Here is a 24,619-nt window from a genome sequence, read left to right as displayed (position 1 = left end):
TCTCGAGTCGTTTTAAAGCTTTGCGCATCCAGCGACTGTCGCCTTTCTTTCACCCCCCCCCCCCCCCCCTCACTCTCTCTCCTCGCTTTTTTTTTTTTTTTTGACAGACCGATGAACAAAGTAGTACCTCTGTCGAACCCTCGGTGAGCCTTGAGGAGAGGAGATCCTGGAGAGCATCCTCCACTTCTGTCAATCCCTCAGCCTGCAGAGGCGTTCGTTTTTCATTTTCCTTTCTTTTTCTTGCGGGAGGAAGATGGCTCGGTTGCACATAGGTGCGCGGTCGCCGTCATGGTTACGGCACTGATGCTTCCGCGGAGCGAGCGCGTGACTTTCTTTCACCGATGACTGACACGAGACTGCGGGTGTATTTTTTCTTCGTTTCTCTCTCGTTTCAGCATGACGCGCTGCGCGGCTGATTGATGATCCGAGCGAGAGCTAAAGATTTTGAGAAACTCCGCTGCTCGTAGTTATTCACTCCGCCCACGCCACTTTTTTGTTAGTTTGTTTTATGTTGCTGTTTATTTCAGAGTCCCTCGCCGCGACGATCGCTTGAGCAACCTTTTTGGCATCCACCTAAGGTCTGTTCGCGGTGTTGTCATTAAGCATCGCTGCATTATTTTCACATCACACCACGTTTGTCTGAAACGCATTGATTGCTCGCTGTAAGCCGTGCTCACTCAAATTTGGTGTTTCACAGCAAAATTATTGCGCTAGCCACGTAGATCAGAGACAATTGGTTCCCGATCATACAGTACCAGCTATGCTTTTACTAACTGCAGAGACCGAGCGATTTATGAAATGCAGAGTTTCTCAGGTTTCCAAGTTGTAAACATCTATGTGTGCGGCTGGTGGCCAGCTATTATCATACGAAAGAAGGAGGAGACGAGGTTTTTCTGTTGGTCAAGCGACACTCTCGTCTTGTCTTGAAGTCGTACTGTCGGGCTTAGGCCTGAAAGTTCAGCAGGAGCTGACCGAAGGGCGAGGGCTGCTGCAAGATCCAACGAACTCCCGGAATATAGAGACGTCTCACAAATTTAAAATCCAATAAAGTATGTTCTCGTCATCGGCTCTAGAGGCGCGTGAAGGTGACCAGATAAAATGATTTAAGAAAAATAAGTTCGAATGTAAGTTCAGACACATTCGCTTATCGGAGCCCTTTCCTTTCAGAGACGTTGTACGCGTTATAGCTAATATGGCTGAAAACACAGGAAGTCACGTGCGGTGTAGGAATAAGACCATATGCAGAGGTGAATGAAGAAATCGTTCGCCACCACATTCCGCGATGCATCTTGAATATTTATTTGATTGGTTGAGTAAGTGAGTGAGCCAGCGAGCGAGCGAATGGATGAATTAATGAATGATCGTGTCAAGGAGAGATAAGGGGGCCGTTAATATGGTCAGCGAGCCTACTCCCTGAATCTCGCTATTCACTGGCGCACTAACGAATCGTGACTGAGCTCTGACGCGGACTGCGGAAGGCTGAACCGTCACCACCGAGATTCTAGCAAGGCCGTTGCATGACCTTCTCTCCCATCAGCTAACGTCACGACGAGTGGATGAATGATAAAAGATCAGCCAATGAATCTGCACGTACTGGCTTGGGTAAAGTGGCGAGAGTACACCCCGTGACTCCACTCAGATCAGCGCTCGAAGCTTCATTTGCTGGCACTTTATCGCCCATTCGTTGTCGTGACGTAGGCTGCTGGGGTGCGCTGGCCTTGTCAAAATCTCGGTGGTGACGGCTGAACCCACCACCTTCGCATATCACGTGCGTTATCTTTATCCAGCAATTTATTACAACTTTTTACACAGTACTATTTTACTTTATTCTTGAGTGCGCTCATCGGCATATATACATGATGATGCCGTAAATTTAAATACATTATGCTAGTTAACCGATGAGGCTGGAGTGAGATGGCGAGGAGATAAAAGGAATAACAGTCTTAAAATGCTTCAAATACTATCAGTCAGACAGTGTTACATTAAGGTTTGCATGTCGGCACTCAGTTCTTATCGAAGAGAGTCACTTTTTAGGCAGGAAGAGGTGTGTGACAATTTTATGCAACGCAGACTGGAGGAGGAGGAGGAAAAACTTTATTTAGCCCTATATTATTTGTCGGTTTTTGGAAGTCTTCAGAGATGTCTGCTTGTTGTATCCACAAGAGTCTTCTCCGTCGACTTCGTCCACTTTTTCACAATGGTCGGTTGCCCTCAGTCCAGGGCTCCGCTGGCTGCTGCCGCCCGTTGGGCTCGCTGTACCAGACCTTGCTGGCCTTCGCAGCGGTCGCTGGACAGCAGAGTCTCCCATTGCTCCGCACTCAGGTTTCGAATTTTGGGGACCACATCTATGTTTTGACATGCCCATCTGATGTGATATAGTGTTGGTTTTTCATCGCACCACGGACATCTGTCAGCGTATATGGTAGGGTGCATTTTGTTTAGTATGTGTAGGTTTCGGTATGAACCCGTCTGTAATTGTCTCCATATGACAGTTTCCTCTCTGGTGAGAGAACTGTGCGGTGGGGGATATCGCATTCTTCTTCCTCTATAGTTTTCTAGTATGGCCGAGTATGCCTTGGGTGCTGGCAAAAGTTCCGCGGACCCGTCGGATGCTCGAAAAGTAGTGTATGCTCGAGCTATCCTGTCAGCCTCTTGGTTCCCTGCCACCCCCATGTGCCCCGGTACCCATATAATTTTGTGTCTGGTCTTGTTTTCTTCGTGGTTTTTAATTCTGTCGCTTGCTTCGAGCAGTATACGAAGCGCGTGACGACCAATCCTACCATTCCTGAAATTTCGACAGGCTGTTTGAGAGTCCGTGAGTATCGTTAGCGACCGCCCAGCTCTATAGCCCTCCGCCACCGCTAGAGAAAGGGCTACTTCCTCGGCCTCTGCTGCTGTGCAGTGTCGGATAGAGGCGCTGGTCACTTCGCGTAGAGACGAATTGACCACCGTGGCCACTGCAATTTTGTTCTGTCCTCCTCTCGAGGACGCGTCTGCATACACAGTCGTGTCTTGAGGAGCGTATGTTTTTTGAATAAAATCGGCCCTTGCTTCTCTTCTACCTTGGTGGAGGTTAGGGTCCATGTTTCTCGGGATTGGAGCTACCTTGAGGGACTTGCGAAGTTCGTCGGGGATCGTTACCGTCCTCGCTATTTCTCGCATCTGCTCACAGTATCCGAGTCTCTGTAAGAGCGCTCTTCCAGTCGTCTGCAGCAGCCTGAGTTTTTGCGACTCAAGCTGCGCCTCGCGTAGTTCTTCGAATGTGTTTTGCAATCCAAGCGCCATGAGCTTTTCTGTAGACGTGTTGCGCGGTAATCGGAGCGCCGTCTTATACGCTTTGCGTAGCAGGGCATCCGCTTGTTGTATTTCACTGTTGTTGAGGCACTGGTAGGGCAGGCTGTACATAATTCGGCTCACTACCAGGTTTCTAACTAGTTTTAGTGTGTCCTCTTCGCGCATGCCATGCCGCCTGTTGGTGATGCGGGTGATCATACGTGTCACTTGTAGCGTTGTTGTTTTGAGCATGGTAAAAGTGTGACTACTGCGTTGGTTCGATTGAACCCACATACCTAATATTCTTATTGTTGTCTTTTCAGGGATGGGCATTCCTTCCAGGTAGATGTTGAGTTTCAGGTTCTCACTGGTTGGGACGGTCCGGTTTTGTTTGCCTCTCCACACTCGAAGCAGTTCCGATTTCTCGGTCGAGCATGCGAGTCCTCTTTCTCCGAGATATTTCTGTACACAGGAGGCCGCTTCCTGTAGTTTTTCTTCCTTCTCCCCGAGGGAACCGGTGTTCGTCCAGACTGTTATGTCGTCTGCATACATGGCGTGCCTGATGCATTCGATCTTCTCTAGTTTTCGTGCTAGACCTATCATAGCTATATTGAAGAGGATAGGTGAGATGACTGATCCTTGTGGTGTTCCTTTGTTTGGCGCGTGAATTTTGTTCGATCGAAGGTCTCCCATGCCGATGGTGGCAGTTCTATCTGACAGGAAGGCTTTGACGTACCCGTGGATTCTGCGTCCGCAGTCCAGGTCGTCTAGGCCTCTAAGGATCGCTTCGTGACTGACGTTATCAAATGCTCCCTTGATGTCAAGGACCATTATGACATTTTCACCTGTTCGGGGTACGTTGCGGAGCACATCTTCTTGTATTTGAAGCAGCACGTCCTGCGTCGAGAGTTTTGCTCTGAAGCCGCACATGGTATGGGGTGCATGTTCGTTACCTTCCATGAAATTTTGCAGTCTGAGCATCACCAGCCGCTCGTAAAGCTTGCCGAGGCACGACGTGAGCGAGATGGGCCTGAGATTTTCAATTTGGAGCTGTTTGCAAGGTTTAGATATCATAATTACTTCGGCGTGTTTCCAGTCTTCGGGAACAGTCTCCGCCTCCCAGTGTTTGTTTAGAAAGCTTACGAGCTCTTGTATGAGGTCGTCACTCAGGTTTCGGATCAGGGCATTGTCGATTCTGTTGGCTCCTGCTGCCGTGTTTCTGGTCGTATTCCTTATGACCGCATAAACTTCTTCCACAGTTATTGGGTGGTCGAGTCTCTCGTTTTCGGCTCCGCGATAGTTTCCTTGGTATCGTGAGGGGTTGCGATCACCGAAACATTTTTTTCGTGCCTTCTCTAAAAGGTCGGTGTCCGAACCCTCGAAGGAGTGGATGAATCTGTGGATGCTTTTATTGTTTTCTGATTTTGTTTTGGTCGGATCGATTGGTGCTCTTAGGAGATTCCAGGTTCTGGCCGTACCTAAGGTTCCCTTAAGCGAGTCGTTGAATTGTTCCCAATTTTGTCTCGCGAGTTGCGCTGCGTATTCTTCAGCTTTTGCCGTAACTTCTGCTATCTTTAGTTTTAGTTTCCTGTTGTGTTTTTGCTTCCGCCATCTTTTGGTGAGACTGCGTCTGGCTTCCCATAGTCGCAGAAGGTGCCCGTCTACTTCGGGCGTTGTTGTTGTTCGTCTTACACTTTTTGTGCATTTGCCTCGCGTTTCTGTCAACATGCCGCTCCAGTCTTCTAGTGATTGAATGCCGCCTTCAGATTTTTTGCAAGCCCCGCGGAACGCGTTCCAGTCCGTGAGTTTTGCTTGTCCGATCCGGCATCTTACCCTTTCCGATGCTATTCGCGTCCGGAGGATAAAGTGATCGCTACCTAGGTTTTCCATCATGTTTTCCCACTGTGACTCCTTGCTCTTCCTTACGAACGTGAGGTCCGGGCAAGTGTCCGTGCTCACACTATTACCGATTCTCGTGGGGGTCGCGGGATCTGTGATTAGCTTACAGCCAAAATATTCGGCTACGTCCGCTAATGTTCTTCCCTTGATATCTTGTTTCCGGTATCCCCAACTCGTGTCCATGGCGTTGAAATCTCCCACGATAATGAGTGCATTTTCTTTGGCTAGCTTGTGCGCTCCGTGGAAGAGTTCGAAGAATTTGGCTTTTCTTTGTCTTGGCGGGCTGTACACGTTTAGTACGAATGTGCTCCTTCCCTTTCGCTTTTTCGGAATGATTTCGACAAGCGCGTGCTCGATGTCCGTGTCGGCGATGGTATCGTGCCTGATTGCGGTGATGGCTTTGATGACTAGAACGGCTGCTTTACCTCCGTTTTGGCTCTCGTAAACATTGTACCCCTATAAAGAGGGCCTAGTTCCAGTCTCTTGGAGCGCAACCACATCGGGGGGTGTAAGCTGTGTGTTTATGTATTGTTTTAGTAGGGCCTGTTTTTTGCGGTAGACTGGAAAAATAATTTTCTGTTATCTGCCATATACACTCTGTATTTCTTCTTCTTCTTCTCTATTTCTTTTTTTAAAGATAAAGCCGGTCGCAACTTCCGTGCTTGCTCACCCGTTGATTGGTGTGGCTTTGCCGCAGTAAATCAATGCTTGCAGTGAAACACGTTTTCAGGAGAAATGAATCGCATGGAGATTGTGATGATGATGATGATGATAATAATAATAATAATAATAATAATAATAATAATAATAATAATAATAATAATAATAATAATAATAATAATAAATGGTTCACAGAAATGGAAAGGCGCAGCATCTGTCACACTTGTTTCTGTGGACACCTGAACCGCGCCGTAAGGGAAGGGAGGAAGGTGGGAGTGAAAGTGGATACAGAGAAAGAGGAGCCGTAGTGGAGGGCTACGGACGAATTTCGACCACGGGGATCTTTAACGTGCGCTGACATCGCACAGCACACGGACGCCTCTTCGTTTCGCCTCCATCGAAACGCAGCCGCCGAGGTCGGGTTCGAACTCGGGTACTTCGGCACAATAGTCGGGAGTCTTACCACTGCACCACCCCGGCGGGGCAGATGGTGATAGCGCAAACTGTTATTTGTGAATTGTTGAATGACAGCAGGATAGTCACGGAATAGTGAGAGCAGGAATAAAATTTATTGACCAAGAGTTTACGCGGAGGTGACCTTTTATGTCCAGAGTCACGACGGTGGTCCATGTCATTGAATTTGCGAATCTGACAGAGAAATGAATATTTAGTGACTAATAGAGCAAAAAGCACGAGGTCTAGGGGAAAACACATGAAAAAAGAAGCTGCAAGAAAATTTTCAGCGAAGCGGGACATGTAAATGCTGGCTCAGTGATGTCACAAGGTGTGCGGATGGCGTATGAAAACTGTGTTGCACGTATCATTTTGAATAAGCAGTTATCAGAATGCGTGCCTGTCTAGTCTTCAGTGCGGCAAGGTTGTTCGCGCTCAGCTCTGTATATTCGCTATTTATTTTGAACCGTTTCTGTTATCATTGATACATAATGACTGTGTCTGCGGTTTTACTCTCCAGTCTACGCAGGTAAAAGTACAAGGTCACTCGGACGATATTACCGTTTTCTAGTGCAGATCGAGAAAGCGTTAAAGAAGTGGTTCGAGTTGCAGGCGACTGCTGCAAAAAGACAGGGTGCGAAGTCAACTGGGAGAAGAGCATTGGTTGTTTGCACGGTGAATAGGATAATACACCGGCAATGTGCGGCGAACGACGCTTCCGGTGAAAGACTTGGGTGTACACTTACAGCATTATAAGAGCAGCAAAAAGTTGTGGAACGAAAAAAAAAAAAAAAAAAAGACTGTGCAAAAAGCGAATGGGTGGAAAGGGCGCGACCTCTCAGTGTTCGCACGTGCAAGTGTGTGCAATTTGTTTTTGATTACAAGATTTGGTATTTGCTGCAATTTTTATGTATCTCCAGCCTGAATGTGCAGACAATGCACAGAGTATTTGCAGTTTTTATTTGGAGCTCGAATTGGGAGTGAAGTAGCCGTACTAATTGATTTCCTCCCATAAAAAGGGGTGGTCTTGGTCTTTATAACTTGTTTCTGAGACAAGTTGTGTCAAGATTATTTTTTTTTTTTTTGCGCGATCAAGCAGACCATTTGTTGCGCACAATACTGCAGATGCGCTTAGGTAATGTGATACCGGACTTAGCAGTGTCTAGTTATCCGGCCAGACATCGCGCTGTCACTGGATTTTTACGAGAAGTTGCTTTTGCCTTACAAATTTTGCGTGCAATTTTTTGGTGGAGTAACTTTACACTAGAAAAAACTTGTACAAGGACTTGCTCAATGTCTTTATACCCGTGCCCCTATACCAATAGGCCGAGGACAAGATGTCCTAAAGAGAGTTAGGAATACGCCGCTTTAGCCGACCGTAAAATCGTTTTTCTTCAAGCTTCACTCTGGTACCATTCCTCTATAAACATGGCTTAATGATAAAGCTATATTTGGACCTTGGACCTTGAACTGCAAAATCTGTAAAAAAAAAAAATAAAAAAAAAACAGAGACCGTCGATCACATTTTTATACGCTGCTGGGATCCTGTTTTTCACTGGGATATATTGCAAAGAACCTTAAACAAAGAACTACCCATTAATCCTTACGGCATCAGGTTCCTACCCGTACAAAGTGACGAGGTCCTGTACGACGTGATTTTAATGCTGAGCCTCCACAGCATTTGGAAAACACTGATGGCATGAGGCACAGAGAACAAAATGTACGATCTGTCAGGGACAACTTCATTGAAAGTGTAACAGTTCTCAGAGATTTTCTCCTTGGTCGACCTGAGCAGCGTCAGTGGATGGATGTGATCGACAGATTTGTCAACATGAAAAAGGTTTAATACATCGCTTTAGCCAAAGGTAGGCTAGTGATTTTTATGCCTGTATGTTCTTTGTTGACCGGCAATAAAGAAAAATATCCTGGGCGTGGCGCAGTTGGTTAAAGCGCTCGGCTGGGGATCCAAGGGATTGAAATTCGATTCCCGGTGGAGACAGGATTTGTTCATTTATTTTTACCTAACTTCCTCAGTGTAGACTGCCCGATGACGTCACCAGGTCATAACGTCACAACCTCTCGGTATCTCGTGGAATCTCGCGAAGTGCTGACCCTTCTCGTGGCCGGACGGACAGGATCATGGCCGCGACTGTCAGCCATCAAAGGCCTTTGCCTTAAGAACTTTCTCTGCTGCCCAATTCTTGGCCGATCTCCCTGAGTGGGTATACGTCAAATATGCTTTTTTTGGTAGACAACAACAATAACCATGCGCGCCAAAAACGGCGCAAAACAACCTCACTTTTTTCGAAGGATCTGACCCGAGAAAGCACAAGGCCTCCTGGGTCGACCTACTGAGGAGTCCGAGTCAGACGCCGAGGGGCGTGAGGGTGCTTCAAGTTGAAACTTGAGGATGTCTCCATATCGACCTCCAGCATGTCCGACAACGCAGCACTTGAAGCGGACGGCAGAGATGCGACTTCGGTAGACAATTTTTCTCTTTGACAAGGTGTAATTTCTTCGTCGTCGATCACCAGACGATTCGGAGTCGACGACGATCATCTCCGGCCACTGCGGGAGCCGTGATATCACCAGCAAACAGCGAGACGCTCACCCCTCCCGGAGCGGCGGGTGGCTTTGCAGGCGCTGTTCGTAGCAGCTAGCTTTTCGGTGCTTACTGGGAACGTTTGCAATAGAGCGTCCGACGGATCTGAACCAGTTGGTAGGTCCGCGTCGCACGTTGCAGGCATCTTGTCTGTTGAGGTGGGCATTGCAGATGTCGGAGCCTTTTCATCATTAATTGATAAAAGAGCAGAAACCTGGATGTCTTGAAGGGCAGTCGTGGGTTCAGGAATGCTGTTGAGATCTTTTGAAACCCGGACACTGGGTGCCGCGACGCGTATTACCAAACCATATCCCGTAGGCGCATTTTAGCAGATGACGCTCTCAGCGAGTTAAACGGCGATTGTAGCTGAAAAGTGTCTCTGAATGCAACCTAAAAGTAACATACACTCGCTGAAGGCAGGTGTTTACGGGGAAGGTAATTGCTTAGTGTAACCGCTGTCATACGGGTTGGTACTGAAAGGTGTCTTTGAACGCAACCTAAAGGGCTAAAAAGGTAACATACACTCACTGAAGGCAGGAAATGATTACAGTGAAGGTAATTACTTAGTATAACTGCTGTCATACCGTCCCCTCGTGGCTCTGTTCACGGATGATTTTTTGTGATATTAATAAACAAAAACATCACATAATGCAACCTAAATGGGAACACGCCAGTTGTTGGTGACTTATTGAACGTCGTGAATTAAAACAAAAAACAATTTCGCAACACAGTATCAGTTGCTGAGATGAGTAGTGTTAATCCATTACGCCACAAAAACGACAAGAACAGTGGCCTTTAAATGTGTTCTCATTCGTTTAGAAAATATTTCCACTAAATGTCGCCGGTGACCTTGCTCCGAGGAATCACGTAGATCCCTCGATAATTATCGAGTGACTTTAGAATCACGCACCAGAGCGTACGCTTTGGGGACAGGTGACTCTGACTTCATCTTGATCTTCTGGGACGTACGCGATGTCATGATGCCTCGGTTGATGTGCAAGACCTTGTCGTAAAGAGCAAGAGCTTTGGAAAGGGCTTCGCTCGGCACGAGGGCCGGTAAGAAGAACACAGTCGCCTGAGTCACTTGTCGGCTCAGGGGAACGATGGAGACGCGTTCAATGACGAGTCCACGATGTTAGCCATAGCGGCGTCACTCTTGACGGTCACCTGGAAGTTGCGACCTCCAAAATGTTGTACGCAGAAGACTTCTACAATTCCAATAACAGCGGCCGTCACGTCCACGACATTCTCTGGACTAGCTTCCTCAGGGACAACTACACCAAAAGCCAGCTATGGCCTTTGTGGGAGACTGGCTTGCCATGTTGAGACACCTGCCAGCCAAAGAACGCCTTAACAGCACTGTTCCGAACTGTCCACCAGGCACCACTGGCCACCGACGCAAGCCATCGTTGGCCTGGACACTGCACGAGCTAAACGCGTCCATTCCGCACCTCAGCTCAGCATAGAAACTAGAAGTAATTTATTGAAATAAATTTGTCGCCGCTGGTGTCCGAAACCAGGCCCTCTGAATGTCAGGTCAGCATGCAACGTATAGCCTACAGAGAACTTTTTTTTTCTTTATTGGATTTATTACACAAAAATATGCAAACTGGCCGAATAGTTAGAGGTGAGACAGTTTGCATGCAACACATATAATATAAAATGTTCCGATTGGTCACATTCTCTAATACATTGATAAACTTAAGTACGCATGACTGAGTTTTCAAAAGAATTATCTTTTTGAAAGAATCCCCATAATACTAGATTCCTTTGTATCAAGTGTTTTAGTGAACTCATTGTGGTGCGTATGACCTACTCTGATGTTACAGCAATAAATTTAAAAATTTGATAATGTACAGTTTTTTTTTAATATGCAGAAAGGCGTTGTTAAACGTGCTATTGAGCCTACTCTTAAAGTGAAGCTTAAAAATTTGTGTGCTTGAGATTGCTCCTAAGCATATGATGTTATAAGTCAATCTGAAGATGAACTCCAAGGTACTCCAGTTCTACGCAGGCATTATTATAAATTGTAAAGTTAGCACAAATAACATGGATGAAGGGACGGATAGGAGATATATACAAAAGACGATTGCCAGGAGTTGCTACCGAGTTTTATTCCAATATGTCTCAGAGAATATAAATAAATATATCAGCATGCGCAGGCCGACATCGCAGACACACATATCGCACTCTCCAGAATTAAAAAAAAAAGCAGGTTGTACAAACCATGCCTGTTCCCATCTTCCATCTTTTCTTCTTTCTTTTAAAACTGTGAGCAGCTCTTGTTACTTTCTGTAATTTGCGGAGAGTGATCATCGCGTCTCTTATCAAATGCTATGCCTGTTCTCCCCAGTTTAGTACGTTCTGGAAGGTACCCCGAACTGTTTGAGGATGGGATGTAAGTAATGTGAAGTCATGTCCATTGCATGCTGTATGACAGGTCGTACGGAAGAAGGGGTACGTATGAGTTTGGCGCCATGAATCCAGCCTATTGGCAGCATTAACGGAAAGCACGCGAAGCGAAATGTAGGTGCAGTGCATGTAGTTTGTGAAGAGTAAATTAAATTATTTTATAGTGACAGCAGTAACAGTGGAACTTGGCGAAAATACCGGCATTGTCTGTTTGAAGCCTCGATCAGGGAAGTCTTCACCTTTTCTACTACACTCCTTTAGGTTTGAGGGCTGCAAACCCACAAATTCGCTCACCTCACCCTTATATTTCGTCTCCCTACAGGAGTACCAACCATGCTTTTCCCCTTCTATCCAATTCTGCTTTCCAGCGACCACGACATCGAATTAAAAGACACAGTGTCAAACCCAGCTAGTCTCCAGAAGCACCACTCCTACCCCTAGCAAGGAAGCCGTCCTTTCAACCAGAGTCATCGCCTCACTGTCACCATCTCCACCCCCATTAGCCATAGGATCCATTTTTTCCCCCATCGAGCCTCCAGAAACGTTGTTTCTTGTGTGAAGCCTTAGTTTAGAGCTAACTAATATTTCTTCGGTTTAAAAGCAAAACTGTTGCCGCAGCTTTCTCTCATCAGGTTTCATGGTCGCTCTGACAACTCCTTCCGTATTTATACTGAACTTAAAGGAAGCCTGGAAACTTTCTTTTCAAATAAAACACGCCCGAAGCTATGGAGGAAACAAATGGTAGGCTTCAAGTTAAAAGCGTGTCTAATCAGTCAGGGAAAGAACCTGAATAAACGACATTCTGTGGAAATCAAGAAGAAATGGGCATGGACAGATCACGTAATGCGAAGGCAGGATAACCGGTGGTCAGGGTGACAATCTGGATTCCAAGGGAAGGCAAGCACAGCAGCGGGCGGCAGAAAGTTAGGTGGGCGGATCAGATTAGGGAGTCTGCTGGTCCAGACAAATGGATGTAGCTACCACAGGACCGGGGTTATCGGAGGAATATAAAAGAGGCTTTATTTTGTCCTGCACCTGGTGTAGTCAGGCTGATATTGCTAATGATTAAATAAAACAATGATATCCACTGGTATGCGTTTTTCTTTGCTTTGTTCACCTTACGGTGGGTGCCCCGTACCTCAGCCGCATACTCTGCTCTCTGGCTATTTCTCGCTCGATAAGCATTTTTTATAACTGTAAGGGCGTAAAGGAGAGTTTGCGTGCCTCCGCATCACGGTTGTTCAGCGATTCAGTAGTTCACAATCAGTAGTTTCTCTCACATATTTACAGCGTTTACAGGCAGGTATGTACAATCTGTTAATGGCTTCTAGGTGCGCTAGGCCAACACTTTATCTATCACTTGTGGAAAGACATTATTTGGGTGCGAAAATGAAAACGCACAGGATGCTTTTATAAATTTCGCGCGTAGGACAACTGCTACGACAGTAACGCCGTCTAGCGTGATAAACAGCACATGTAGATGTTAGTTTCGGAATCTTTTTTGTTGGCTACATTCACAACTGAGTCCAAGTCAAGCCAAGTCAGTTATTTTTCAGTTTAGCGAGCGGCGGCAAACCATCCTGGAGGAAAGTTAGGAGTTGCGTGACTTTTGTTTATTATTATGACGTTCTAGAAGCAAGCTTCGTCTTGACTGCAAAATGAGTCAGGATCAGAACAGCTCAGCTGACGTCGAGTACTCGTTCGTCGCCAAACTCGACAACGCCAAGGACTTGTCACAACTTTTGCGAGGAATAAGTATTAAAGATGTGCGTTTGCCGTGAGTTTCTTGTGTGTAACCTAGTAGTTTTGCATAACTCAGTATTATGCAGAGCTGCCCGGTACATTTTTAGCAATTATAGTCCCCTCGCAAGTGTATCCCAGCTTAAAAACCTTAATGACATACAGATACTTGAAATTCGTCGCTCCATTTCACTTCTGTGTTTATTCCATAAATATGTTCACGCCCGTCCTTCGTTGTTACCTCTGGCATCACCTTTCCGCTCTTCACAACGCTTACACAATCAACTCAGCTTCAACCGGATATATGGGCAGACCCTGTCGTTTAATTCCTCTGCATTACCTAGAGCAATAAAACTCTGGAATGATCTTCCTGACAACATAATCTCTTTCATTGATCCTGGTGAGTTTAAAAAACATCTATGTATACATCTATTGCCATAGTGATGTTCGAAATGTACAACAGTTTCATTTGTTCTTAACGTTGTTTTTCGTGTCTCGTGTCTGATGTTATTTTAACTCGGTTTTGTATAAATTTCGTGTTCCTTTCTTGTATTTGACTTGTACCGCGTTCTTGTACGATATTCTTGCACCGATTTGCCCCCCTCACCCAATGCTCTTCGGGGCCTGTGAGGTACTAATAAATAAATAAATAAATATGCCTTGTTGTCATCAGGATACCAGGCAGTAACGTGGCTCTCGCTTATGTCTGACTCGTTTGCAGGTTGCTACGGTGGAAATAAACGAAGTCGGTATCCGAGTCATCGCCCAAGAAGGCAAATGTGTTCAGGCAATCGCATTCGTTCAGAGAGAGCTCTTTGACAGCTATACACTCAAGGAGCCGACGCTGTCGTTCGACATTAGCTTATCTATATGGCTGGTGAGTTGTTAGCCTTTAAATATGAAATGAAGTACCATCGAGTACTAAAGTAATATGTTGTAAGTTTGTAATGTTCTTTAATTCCTGCCGGATGCTTCCGCTTTTACATCGCTATAACTATCGTGTCTTGTTGCTACATTACGTATGTCTGCATGCACCTAGTGTTCCAATTTCGCTTGTCGGGAAAGACTGCTATTAATAGAATTATCAGTTCAAAAAGGAGAGCAGTTGGCTGCTTTGCCTAATTTAATATTGTGCGTCTCACCCCATACAGGAATGTCTCACAATGTTTGGGTCCATGGGTGGACCTGTCTCGACACGGCTCTGTTATGGAGGTCATGGAAATCCTTTGGTGATGTTGTGAGCGTGCATTATCAGTTTATATCAATGGTTATGCATTTCTAATCGAGTGCACAAATGGGCTGGCATGCGGCTGCAGTTCATTTTTTGGAGGTATTCATTCATGACTGTGTATATGCATAGGGAATTTATGGTTCAAGTGATAACACACACTAGAAGGATAACATTATGTAATTTATTCTTAGAAACATTGTCAGTACAGAGCCAAGTTTTGTAATTGCATAACATCAGTGTTAGTTACTAAGTTTCTACTCTTCATTTGGTTGGCTCCTACCTAACTGGCACAGTAAATACTTTTTTGTGTTTGGCAATGCAGTTTGTCCTTTTCTATTTTGCACTTGTTAGATGTCTAGCTTAATGAACTGCATTGTTCAAATAAATGCTGCATTTTTATGTCATTATTCAGTCAGGGAAAGGGAACGTTGAATGTGAGCCTTTTTTCTGTGCTGCCATATTTTTGCTACAGCTAGGGTAGCTAGGGTCTGTGTTTTGCTCTACTAGTTGTTCTATCATATTGTCTAGATTGCATGCAAGTGAGTAAGGGTTCTTGTTAGTTAGCTCAAAGCTTGATTAGGTAGGAGGCTAGTTATCAGAAAAAAAAATCAACAAGAAAGGGGAAATTAACTGTCTGTACTAAAGATTGCATTTTGGTGTTCTAACGAGAGTGTTTAAACAACAGAAAAAAATTGCGTCTTTATTGTCGCAAAATGTACTGAATATGCATCTTGTCAGCAGTTAGATACCTCATCACAAAGATTATTCCTTTTGCAGTTATACACATGGAGATGTCAGCTGTGCAGTGAACCAAAATAATTACCATATCATGAACTATTATTTCTTAATGATGTAATTACCAAGATAGCGATTTTTAATATAGATGTTTTAAAACAAACGCAACAATAAAAGCCACTTACTGCACAATTTTATCTTTTGTAGTTCATTGCACAGCCTAGTATGTGAGGAATAATTGTGCAAGGTTTCATAAAATATCTTTTTGGAGAAAAAAGTTACGAATGTTTGCATCAACAGAAGTGGCAGAAAAATGAATTTTAAGAAAAAACAAACAAACAAAAAAGAATAAATTTAGCTACATATATTATATAGCAATCTCCAGGAGGGTTAAAAGCCACTTTTGTAGCTCTGGTCTTCCTTAGTGTTGCTTTAATTCTTTTCACCCCTGCACTGCTTACTTTTTTCCCCCATGAATTTCTTGTGGCATTGGTAGACTGACAGGAGGATTTCCTTTGCACTGTTTGTTACCTGCCATTCAAGCTTTCAGACAACCTGTCACCTTCCCAATGTGGTTAGAGCACTTAAATAATGAGGTTAAATCTTAGAAGTACATGAGGTACCAAATGCTGCACTGTACACTACTTACCTAGGTAGTCTAAATGTCATTGTGCCCTTCTTGTGAACGTTTCTGTTGTCCAACGCAAACAAAAATAGACATGCATGCTTAGACATAGTTATGATTGGAAACTGAAAAATTAGAAAGGAAAAAAAAAAATTCAAGACCACCTAAGCAGGAAAATATTTTTTCGTACGTGGAAACCAGATTTCCATGCCATGTCGAAATAGCAGAATGCACTAGCAGGTTCAAATTTGGATATCCTTGGAACAGTTATATTTGAAAGCCTAATTTTTTTGCAGATTCGGTTTCGGACGAGCAAAATGCATGGGCGGTCACAAATTTGGCTGTATCCTTGGAACAATTTCACTTAGAAGCATAATTTTCTTGGCAGTCATTCAGAAATGATTGTGTAATTTCATGAAATAAAATTTGAAAAACTGATTTTTTTTTTTCGAAAACATTAAGTTTTCAAAGTGGCTTCCTGCTTTAAAGTTGGGCAGCTATTTTTTCAACATTATTTGTAATTGTTCATCTAGACTGGATTGACTACTTCATTTTCGTCTGCAAAGGAAGCATCGCCAAGCTTTGTGCTTTGTTTTGGTATTTGATTGTACGGTTTGGCATTGAAGTTACAACTTCACAGTGCACTCATAACTTTATGCCCCCTAAATGCTTTGAAGGGAATGGCCTAGACGGTTTAGCGAAATCATTTTGCTTGAACAACCTGCCATGCGTCTACAGATGTCGATCCTTACATAATAGTGTCATGTCGTGCCATTGGGTTAATACTTGAGTTTGTAGTGGTGCATCACATTTTTATTACCGTAAAATAGCAGTTAGAGGAAGTTTATGTAACACTGTAATGCTTATTCTTGCAGCCTTGAAGAAGGTGGTGTTGTCACTGACTGCAAGATACGAACATTGGAGTCCGAAGGTGTCATGAACTTTGATTTATCTAAAGACAATGTAATTAATGTTGTCATACTGAAATCTGAAAGCATCAAAGAGGTGTGGTCAGAGCTTGATGCCTCTAGTGAAGACCTGGAGGTGTTTATATCTCCAAATGAGCCTTACTTCAGGTTGAGCACATTCGGACCAGCAGGCACTGTTGAGGTAAGTTTTAAAGAATGGTTCTTTCATAACCCGGTGGTTTTTGCTTTTACTTGTCATTCACATTTACTTTCACTTTAACTTCTCATTCTAAAAAAAAATTCTCTTGCAAACAATCTGCAGTACTGACATTTAGTGCAAGAAATTTAAAATCTCTCTCGCATGCACTTGCCGAGCTGTAATTGCAGATTGTGTCACATTCTGATTTACAGATGTTTGTTATTTATTCTTTGGTAGAGTATTAACGTATATGATACGAAGTTGTCGTATATCACTGCTTGTGTTGAGGGGAAACTTAAGGCTTCCCATTAACTCTTGTTCATTTTGCTCTGCGTTTTACAAGAATTTTCTGCCCTCTGCTCCCCTGTCCTCTCCGTCACTGCTTATGTTGAGTTGTTTATGCATAACACAGGTGGCTTACTCCAAGGAGTCAGACTATGTGGACTCCTTCCAATGCAAAAAGGAGCAGAAAAATGTGTGAGTTGCACGCTGTTTTATGCTGGACTAGGTGGTTGAATACGTCTTTGAAAACACTACTGTATGCAGACGGTTATCAAACTCTGAAAGCTCAGAGATAAAGCTTGGCAGGTTTTGAACAGCAAACTTAATAAAGCTGAAGAAGATACGGCAATGGCAGTGAAGCTATTGGTCTATTGGTCCATTGGGTTGCCATATTTGCTTTAATAAAGGCCAGAAGTGGTAGTGTCCAAACAGTAACCTTAAGAGAACAAGGTTGGTGCATTGATAGACAGTAAAACTGTAAGGCAGCATGAGTGTAGCATTTTTAGTATGTACATTTGCAGACTGCTAACTGTACTATAGTTCATCTATGTCCTTGGTTTCCTGAAGCCATTTTAATAGCAATTTTGGCTCCAAAGCACGTTATCTAATAGGTGATGAGCACCCTGGAGGAAACTGAAAGTTATTTTGTAGGCAGTAATTATTTCTTGAGCAAAAAAGGAAAATGTGGCAAAAATACTTTTCACTTAAATGCCTCTGGGCAACACAGTGTAATGTATAAATGACCAACAATTTGTACGAGTTAAATTATGAAAAAAAAATACAAGCAAAAGGGGATTCGAAGTGCCGTCATACACATTCAAAAGCAGAGCACTAGCCTATTCCTCCATTGAAGCAACAGTGTTCGAGGCTTATAATTGCATTCTTTACCCATTTTGTCAGATACTTTTTTTCTTCCTCCAGATGATATAATGTATCTCCTGCACTGTACGTGTATCATTTACACTTTAGAAACATGCAGTTTTAGCAAGGGTAGAGAAATGATATCAAGCATAACCCCTTTGGGGAACGGCTTGCCATTTTTGTCTTATACAAGGGAAATTTGTTTCCTCCTAAACAGTGTATGTAGAGTTGAAAACGGCTAGTTAGTATGTTGTGAAGCACAAAAGGCATGCTAATTTTCTGTAAATATGCATACTTCGGTGAATATTATCTCTGGTTGCAAAATATTTTATCTGCCTGTGACAAGTGAAGTCTATAGGCACTGAAGGGACCGTCTAATCGCTTGTCCTTTTCGTAAAAGCCACTAACACGAGGTACTACTAGGCCTGGCATACTATGAGAAAATGGTCCATGTTCACTATTTACATGATTATGTCTATAAGGAGCAATTCCACAGGCTTTTGGGTAGCCCCACCACATGTGCCGTAAGTTCAATGTAAGACCACGAGGAAAGTTTTGGGTGCACTCCAGATGATGGCTCACTTGCAGGGAGTTCCACCACGCTCGCTCTAGCAGCAGGATTAACATCTGAACTTTTGCATTGCTTGTGCTGTAGAACCGCGTTAATTCGAACTTTGATGTAGGAAGCAAATTTATATTAATAGAAGCTAAACTCACAACTTTTGTGCACAAAAGTTTGTGCTAATGTTAATGATACAGTTTAACTGCTTTGTAAACAATAATTTCGGCAAATAAGAACCCTGACTTGGCTTAAGACAACTGCCTAGAATCCCGCCGCGTTTCAAATCTTTGCGCAGTGCATTGTAATTTTTTAAAAACCCTCTCTATTCGCACTTTTATGTTGTCTTCGAGTATCGGACTGCTGCTACAAAACACAAGGAAGCCGCTCAAAATTCAGTTTTCTCCTGCTACACAGCCTGCTCCAAAACGCCCTTGGCTATTCTCACCGCATGCATTTGATGCGTATGGTCACCAGATAAACTGGTACTTTTCCTCTGATCTCCTTTGGTTTAGGTACCGGTTAAATCTCATGAAGCCATGCATCAAGGCACTGAACCTATCCAGCAAAGTGGCCATTCGCACTGACCAGCTGGGGCTACTCTGCTTCCAGTTCCTCATACGCACAGATGAGGGCACCGCCACATTCGTTGAGTATTATGTGAGTTCCTTTTTAGCTTCTTTATCCTCCACCTTAGATACTTTCCCATATATTCGTGGTAGTATTATTATCATTGGTCTTGAAAGATGGCTGGTGAAGATCAGTAAATTTGTGTATGAAATTGAGCCTTGCAACATAGTTAAGGTGTAGTCTGCATAGTTAAGGATCTTGAAAGAATCAGAGGGAAACAGTACAAAGTAACTTTAAGTGAATAGAGGAGTAACAATGAAAAGAAGGGAATAAAGCCACATGAGTCAACCTAATTAAGTCTGCAATGCACAGGAATGCTCATTTTAGTTCAAGAGCAGCTTTGTTGGCACAAAGTTTGAGTTTTGAAATTGAAGGGAGTCATACACAACTGTATAGCGTATGTCCATTCGAGTGAAAGCGCCAAATAGTTTGCTTTCCAAAGTCTGCCTTGGGCAGATTATAAGCACATGATTGGGTATCGTGGATGGTCCACAAACATCACAAAAAATGTTCTATTGCAGTAAAAGCCTTTTGCATGATGTGTATACTAGATGTGTATGAACATTAAAATTTTCAAAAATGAATATGAAAAAAAAGGCCTTCGGACAATCATGAAAGAATCAGAGGCAAACAGTGCAAAGTAACTAAGTGAATAGAGGAGTAACAATGAAAAGAAGGGAATAAAGTCACATGAGTCAACCTAATTAAGCTTGCAATGCACAGGAATGCCCATTTGGGTTCAAGAGCAGCTTCGCTGGTGCAAAGTCTCAGTTCTTGAAATTGAAGGAAGTCATGCACAACTTTATATCGTATGTCCATTCGAGTGAAAGTTTGCTTTCCAAATTCTGCCTTGGGCAGATTATAAGCACATGATTGGGTATCGTGGATCGTCCGCAAACATCACAAAAAATGTTGTTCTATTGTAGTAGAAGCCTTTTGCATAATGTGTCTACTAGAAGTGTATGAATATTGAAATTTTCAAATATGAATATGGAAAAAAAAAAGGCCTTCGGACAGTAAATACCTGATCAGTGAAAGAAATGGAAAATTATAGAGTAGCAAACATTCTTTGTCTATTTTATTTCAGAAGTAAAGTTAATATAGAATTGCACAGAAGTGTATATCCTTCTTAAAAAGCCAGTATAAATATTATACAGCGTTCTGTATACCTGTTTTTGTACAGGAAGGACCTGCATGAAGCGGGATGGGGCTATCAAGTCACTGCTGGATACAGTAAACTAGTTAATTCGGCCTTTGAGGAACCTAAATAATATGAATTAACTGAAAGCTCGAATTATAAAATGGGCCTGAAAAAACTGCCGCGAACCTTTTGCTTCACAATAGTTTTATCTGATAAACACCCGTACTAGAAAGGGCTTGGTTGTAGGCCAGTTGGTGGGACATGGTAAGGAACAACATTTCAGAAAACACAGAGCAGAAGGAAGGAGACAACACAGGGCGCTACTGACAACCAACGTCTATTAAAAACACTTGGCTCATCTGGATGAGATGCCCGTAATGTGCCAATGTTCACATGTGTCCACCCATCCACTTTGTGATTGTTGGTAGAATATGTGCATCTTATCTATATACGCCAAGTATGTTTTTAATGAATGTTGGTTGTCATTACTGTCCTGTGTTGCCTCCTTGCCTCGGTCCTGTGTTTTCTGCAGTGTTGTTCCTCACCATGAACACCTGTACCATGATTGTCTGTATTTGAGAAGAAACTGAAGTGAGAAGTGAAGTGAGAGTCTTTTCTAAAGGGAAGGTGTCTCTCCGCAAAACGACCCCGTCAATTTTGAAGGTGCTTCACTGCACAATTCATGCGGTATGCCATTGTGGTGACGTGAAGAATGCAGTGAAACTGAGTTGAATTCGAAAACTTTTGCCGTAGTATTCGGCAATTTTTGTGTATTAGAAAAGTTATGAATATTGAGTTTTGTCAAATAATACGGATTGAATAACAAACATATTCGATTCATATTTAAAATTTCCCATATTTGCACACACCTAATAATAAGAAACAGGGTATGAATGAGTTAGAGTGCATTTGGCACTTACTTCTGCGGGGTAAGTAGCAGCTTTCTCTATTAAAAGAAATCTAAAAATTCACAGAAATGCCGAATTGCATCATAACAGCCAGAGCCAGGTATCACTTCGGATCATCTGTCCTGTGGTTAGGCGTTTCTTTGAAGGTGTCTAGAGGTGTTGCCATGGACACAGTATAATACACGTCAAAATGCATAGTTATCACTTCCAGCCAGGAGACTCATAGGATCAGCAATGTTTATTTTTCTGTGATGGGGCTGCTAATGCTGTTACGTTAACTTTCTCACTGCATTGTTGTTTACAGTTGGGTCAACATTTATTTATGCTGTGCAGCTAGAAATATTGGGTAACACAGTGAAGAACTGGGAAAGATTTTATTGTGTGGTCCTTCTTCTTAGATCTTAGAATACAATCTTTCCCATAGCTTCATCATATGGGCCAGTATTCGTGATCAAACAGCGAGAATAAATAACATGCCCACTGGTAGCCCACACTGCAGTGAACATGTTAAAACTAATGCATTCCGTTTATACTCACTATACTATCCTTTGTGTACTGCTAATGTGGCCAAGGCTTAAAAGAAAGCCAACAAAAAAGGCTGAGGGTGTTGTAGCAAGCAGTGGAAGAGAACATGACGTGTAGCATCGAGCAGTAAAGGGGTACAAATAGAGCAGTACGGATCAGTGAGCAAATTCCAGTTTATGATATTCTAGGTTATATTTGGAGGAAGAATAGTGCACTTGGACAGTACAGATAATGCGGACAATGAAACAACTCTCAGAATTTTTTCTTGCTTCCCTACTTGTTGGAGTGGACTGTGAGTAACATGTTTTTAGGGAAGACTCTGGAAAGTTGTCTTTCCTCGAGGTGCATCACACTTTTCACAAGCTTGTTATAGCTGCTAACATTCGTCAGTCATGACAATGGATAGCTGATGATGTAGACTATGTTGAGTGGTAGAATATTGCAGCTTTCTTTGTGCATTGCGAACACAGTCGTGTCTCTCTCCTAGTTCTCAAAAATAAAAAAGAGCCATTAGTTTTAGAGCAAGCCTTGTAATTAGTCCTTAGATAACTGTTAACAGGCTGAGGCTGTGTAATAACCAGTGGAGTATATGTACAAACACTTGTTTGCTCTGCGTTTTTTTTTTATGGAGGTGGAAGCTTTGTTCAACAGTTTCGTAGCGAAGGGACACCTTCACAATTAGAGGCAAGCAACATATTCAAAAAGTTTAAGATTAGCACGCAATTAAGTTTCTTTTCTTCGAATTAACCAAATCCAGGAACCAAAATTAGACAGAAAGAATGCAAGAAGAGAAAGCTGCCACATCAGTACTTGTGCCTTTAGAAGCTTTTAGAGAAGTTTTAAAACATTTGCTTGTGTTGACGAAGCACAACAGTGTCCTTCATTGCTTATAGTGAGTGTTTTAATTGTCAATGGTGCTCAGTTCACAGTGTAATCATTCTTAGGCAACATTTCATAAGCTTGAATAATAGTGTAAAAATAAGGGCTTTGGAACTAAAATATGTGAAATCTAGTTTCATATTGAAAAGAGCCAATTCCAAAGCTTACATGATTATATTTAGCAAATTATTTGCATATTATAGGATGCCGTGGTGTATAGTTGCTCTAGCTTATATATATATATATCATTTAGAAGCTTCGATAACACTATGGTTTATGTGGATAAGAAACTTTTGCATTTTTGTCGGTTTCTTTTGTGGCGGACTTGGCTCATTTGAAAGAAAAAAATGCTTCAGACATTCATGTGGAATGCTTTGCTACAGGTCAGTTTTCAAGCAAACCAAATCTGCCTCTGTGGGGTTCTTGATAAGATCATCTTCAAAAATAAAGGAAAGAGCGAATTATGGTTTTGCATTGCTAAGGATATTCAGCATTATTGAGGTTTTTTTTTTCTTGCATGAGTACTTTTACCACTTTTTTCCTACTAAACCACGGCTGTTCTCTTCATCTGTTAGCTGTGAAATTGATTTTAAAGATTTTGTAGCTGGATATGCTAACCCTTGTTTCTGGTATGCATTGACAGCCGAATTATTTATTTTTTTTTCTTTTGCAGGAGTATATATAAGTGAGACTGAAGGCGTCCTGTGATATCAATGGAGCATGTGGCTTTTGTTCTTTGTATACATAGTATGGAACACCAGAATGCCCAAAGAGATTGCTGAAATCGTAATACTATTCAAAATCTGAATCTTCTCCAGAAACACTCGTTTTGTGCATATGGTGCTGAAATGCAGTGGCGATATTTGACTATAAAAATGAGGTGGCAGCCAGATTGAGCACCATCTTTCTGATTGGCTGGTTATTAACCCTGTGACTCTTATTGCCGTATGGGTACTGCGCTAAGCGCATAGCATTTATAAAGAAATTTGACTCTGGGGGTGAACTTTTTTTGGAATATTCGACAGTCAAAGGGTGAACTTGAACTTGGTTGCTTTGTACTTGGGAAATGAACCCAAAATTAAGATGTCTTAATTGTAACCTTCTCAAAAAGGATAAAAACTGAAAAGCAAACCAAGAGTAAAAAGAATAACACTAGGGGAGACACTTTTCATTTATTTTCAAACTTTTATGGAGGCAAATGCAGCTGTTCAAATGGCATTTAGGACGCTGCAAAAATGGGTGAAAGGACTGAAAAGCTGGTTGACACATTGTGACCAAAAATGTGAAGAGAAAAACCAAACAGGAAGTTCTGGGGGAGAGCTGGTGGTAGCGTTGCAGTCCTACCAAGAAAGTATTGTCGAGCTCTCTTTGTTGAGCCAGCCACCCTGCCCTGCCTTCGGAGTGTATGTGAAGGGACGACATCAAAGTGGGTGTCTGTTAACTTCCCTGGCAAGGCGATTGCATGCAATGCTTTCGTTCTGCATGGGCAAGGTTTGAAATCAAGGCATGCCACTTGTATTTAGTATTGAAGATGTGAATTCTTGCTCTGAGTTAATATTTGTATTCATATTCAATTATTGTCACTGCTGGCGTGTTCATTCTGGTCAGTGTATGATTAATTCAGTTGATTTTTTGTTTTGTTTCTCTTTCTTGCAGTGTGTTCCAAACCGAGAGGAGTTGTGAAATGGCCGGTGCACTCGTCATGAGGATTTATTTCTTTGTACAGTTGCTAGTGAGAGTGCAACGCTTTTCGGAAATAAATTTGATATACTTTATCTGCCTGTATTTACTAATTTCGCCAGTTCTAAAAACTGTGCACCACGTTAAGAGATGCCTTTTGTCTATTTTCTGTATATTGTATCTGTTTTGTATACTTAACCTTGAAGTACTTTACTATCAGCGTGAAATTCAACACAAATAAGACAGCTGAAGCAGAAAACAACATTTTGCTTAAGGCAGACTGACGGTTAGTTCATTTGATTTTCACTTTAATGGTGCAGACTAAGCCATATAGAAGTGCTAATAGGACTTGTATCTGTTCCTTCGCCACGAGCTAATATTTTTGAGGGTTTGTTTTGGCAGCGTCATTTTTCTGTT

The 24,619-nt window shown here is 42.7% G+C and overlaps 1 protein-coding gene across 1 annotated transcript; it reads left to right on the top strand.

The window, feature by feature from the left end:
• Window positions 1–12,820: 12,820 nt before the first annotated feature.
• On the top strand, window positions 12,821–24,316 carry Rad1 (Radiation insensitive 1). Its single transcript, XM_084599165.1, has 7 exons — window positions 12,821–13,065; window positions 13,761–13,916; window positions 14,191–14,276; window positions 16,506–16,740; window positions 17,150–17,214; window positions 18,955–19,099; window positions 24,179–24,316. Exons 1-7 carry the CDS (start codon window positions 12,958–12,960, stop codon window positions 24,203–24,205), a joined length of 822 nt encoding a protein of 273 aa, XP_084455291.1. The 5' UTR covers window positions 12,821–12,957; the 3' UTR covers window positions 24,206–24,316.
• The last annotated feature ends 303 nt before the right edge of the window (window positions 24,317–24,619 follow it).

The sequence above is a fragment of the Amblyomma maculatum genome, chromosome 3, assembly GCF_055883805.1.
Source record: "Amblyomma maculatum isolate TAMU_Amacu chromosome 3, ASM5588380v1, whole genome shotgun sequence".
NCBI lineage: Eukaryota > Metazoa > Arthropoda > Arachnida > Ixodida > Ixodidae > Amblyomma > Amblyomma maculatum.
Note: the sequence above shows the minus strand (reverse complement) of the source record. Positions and strands in the feature narration are given on the sequence as shown.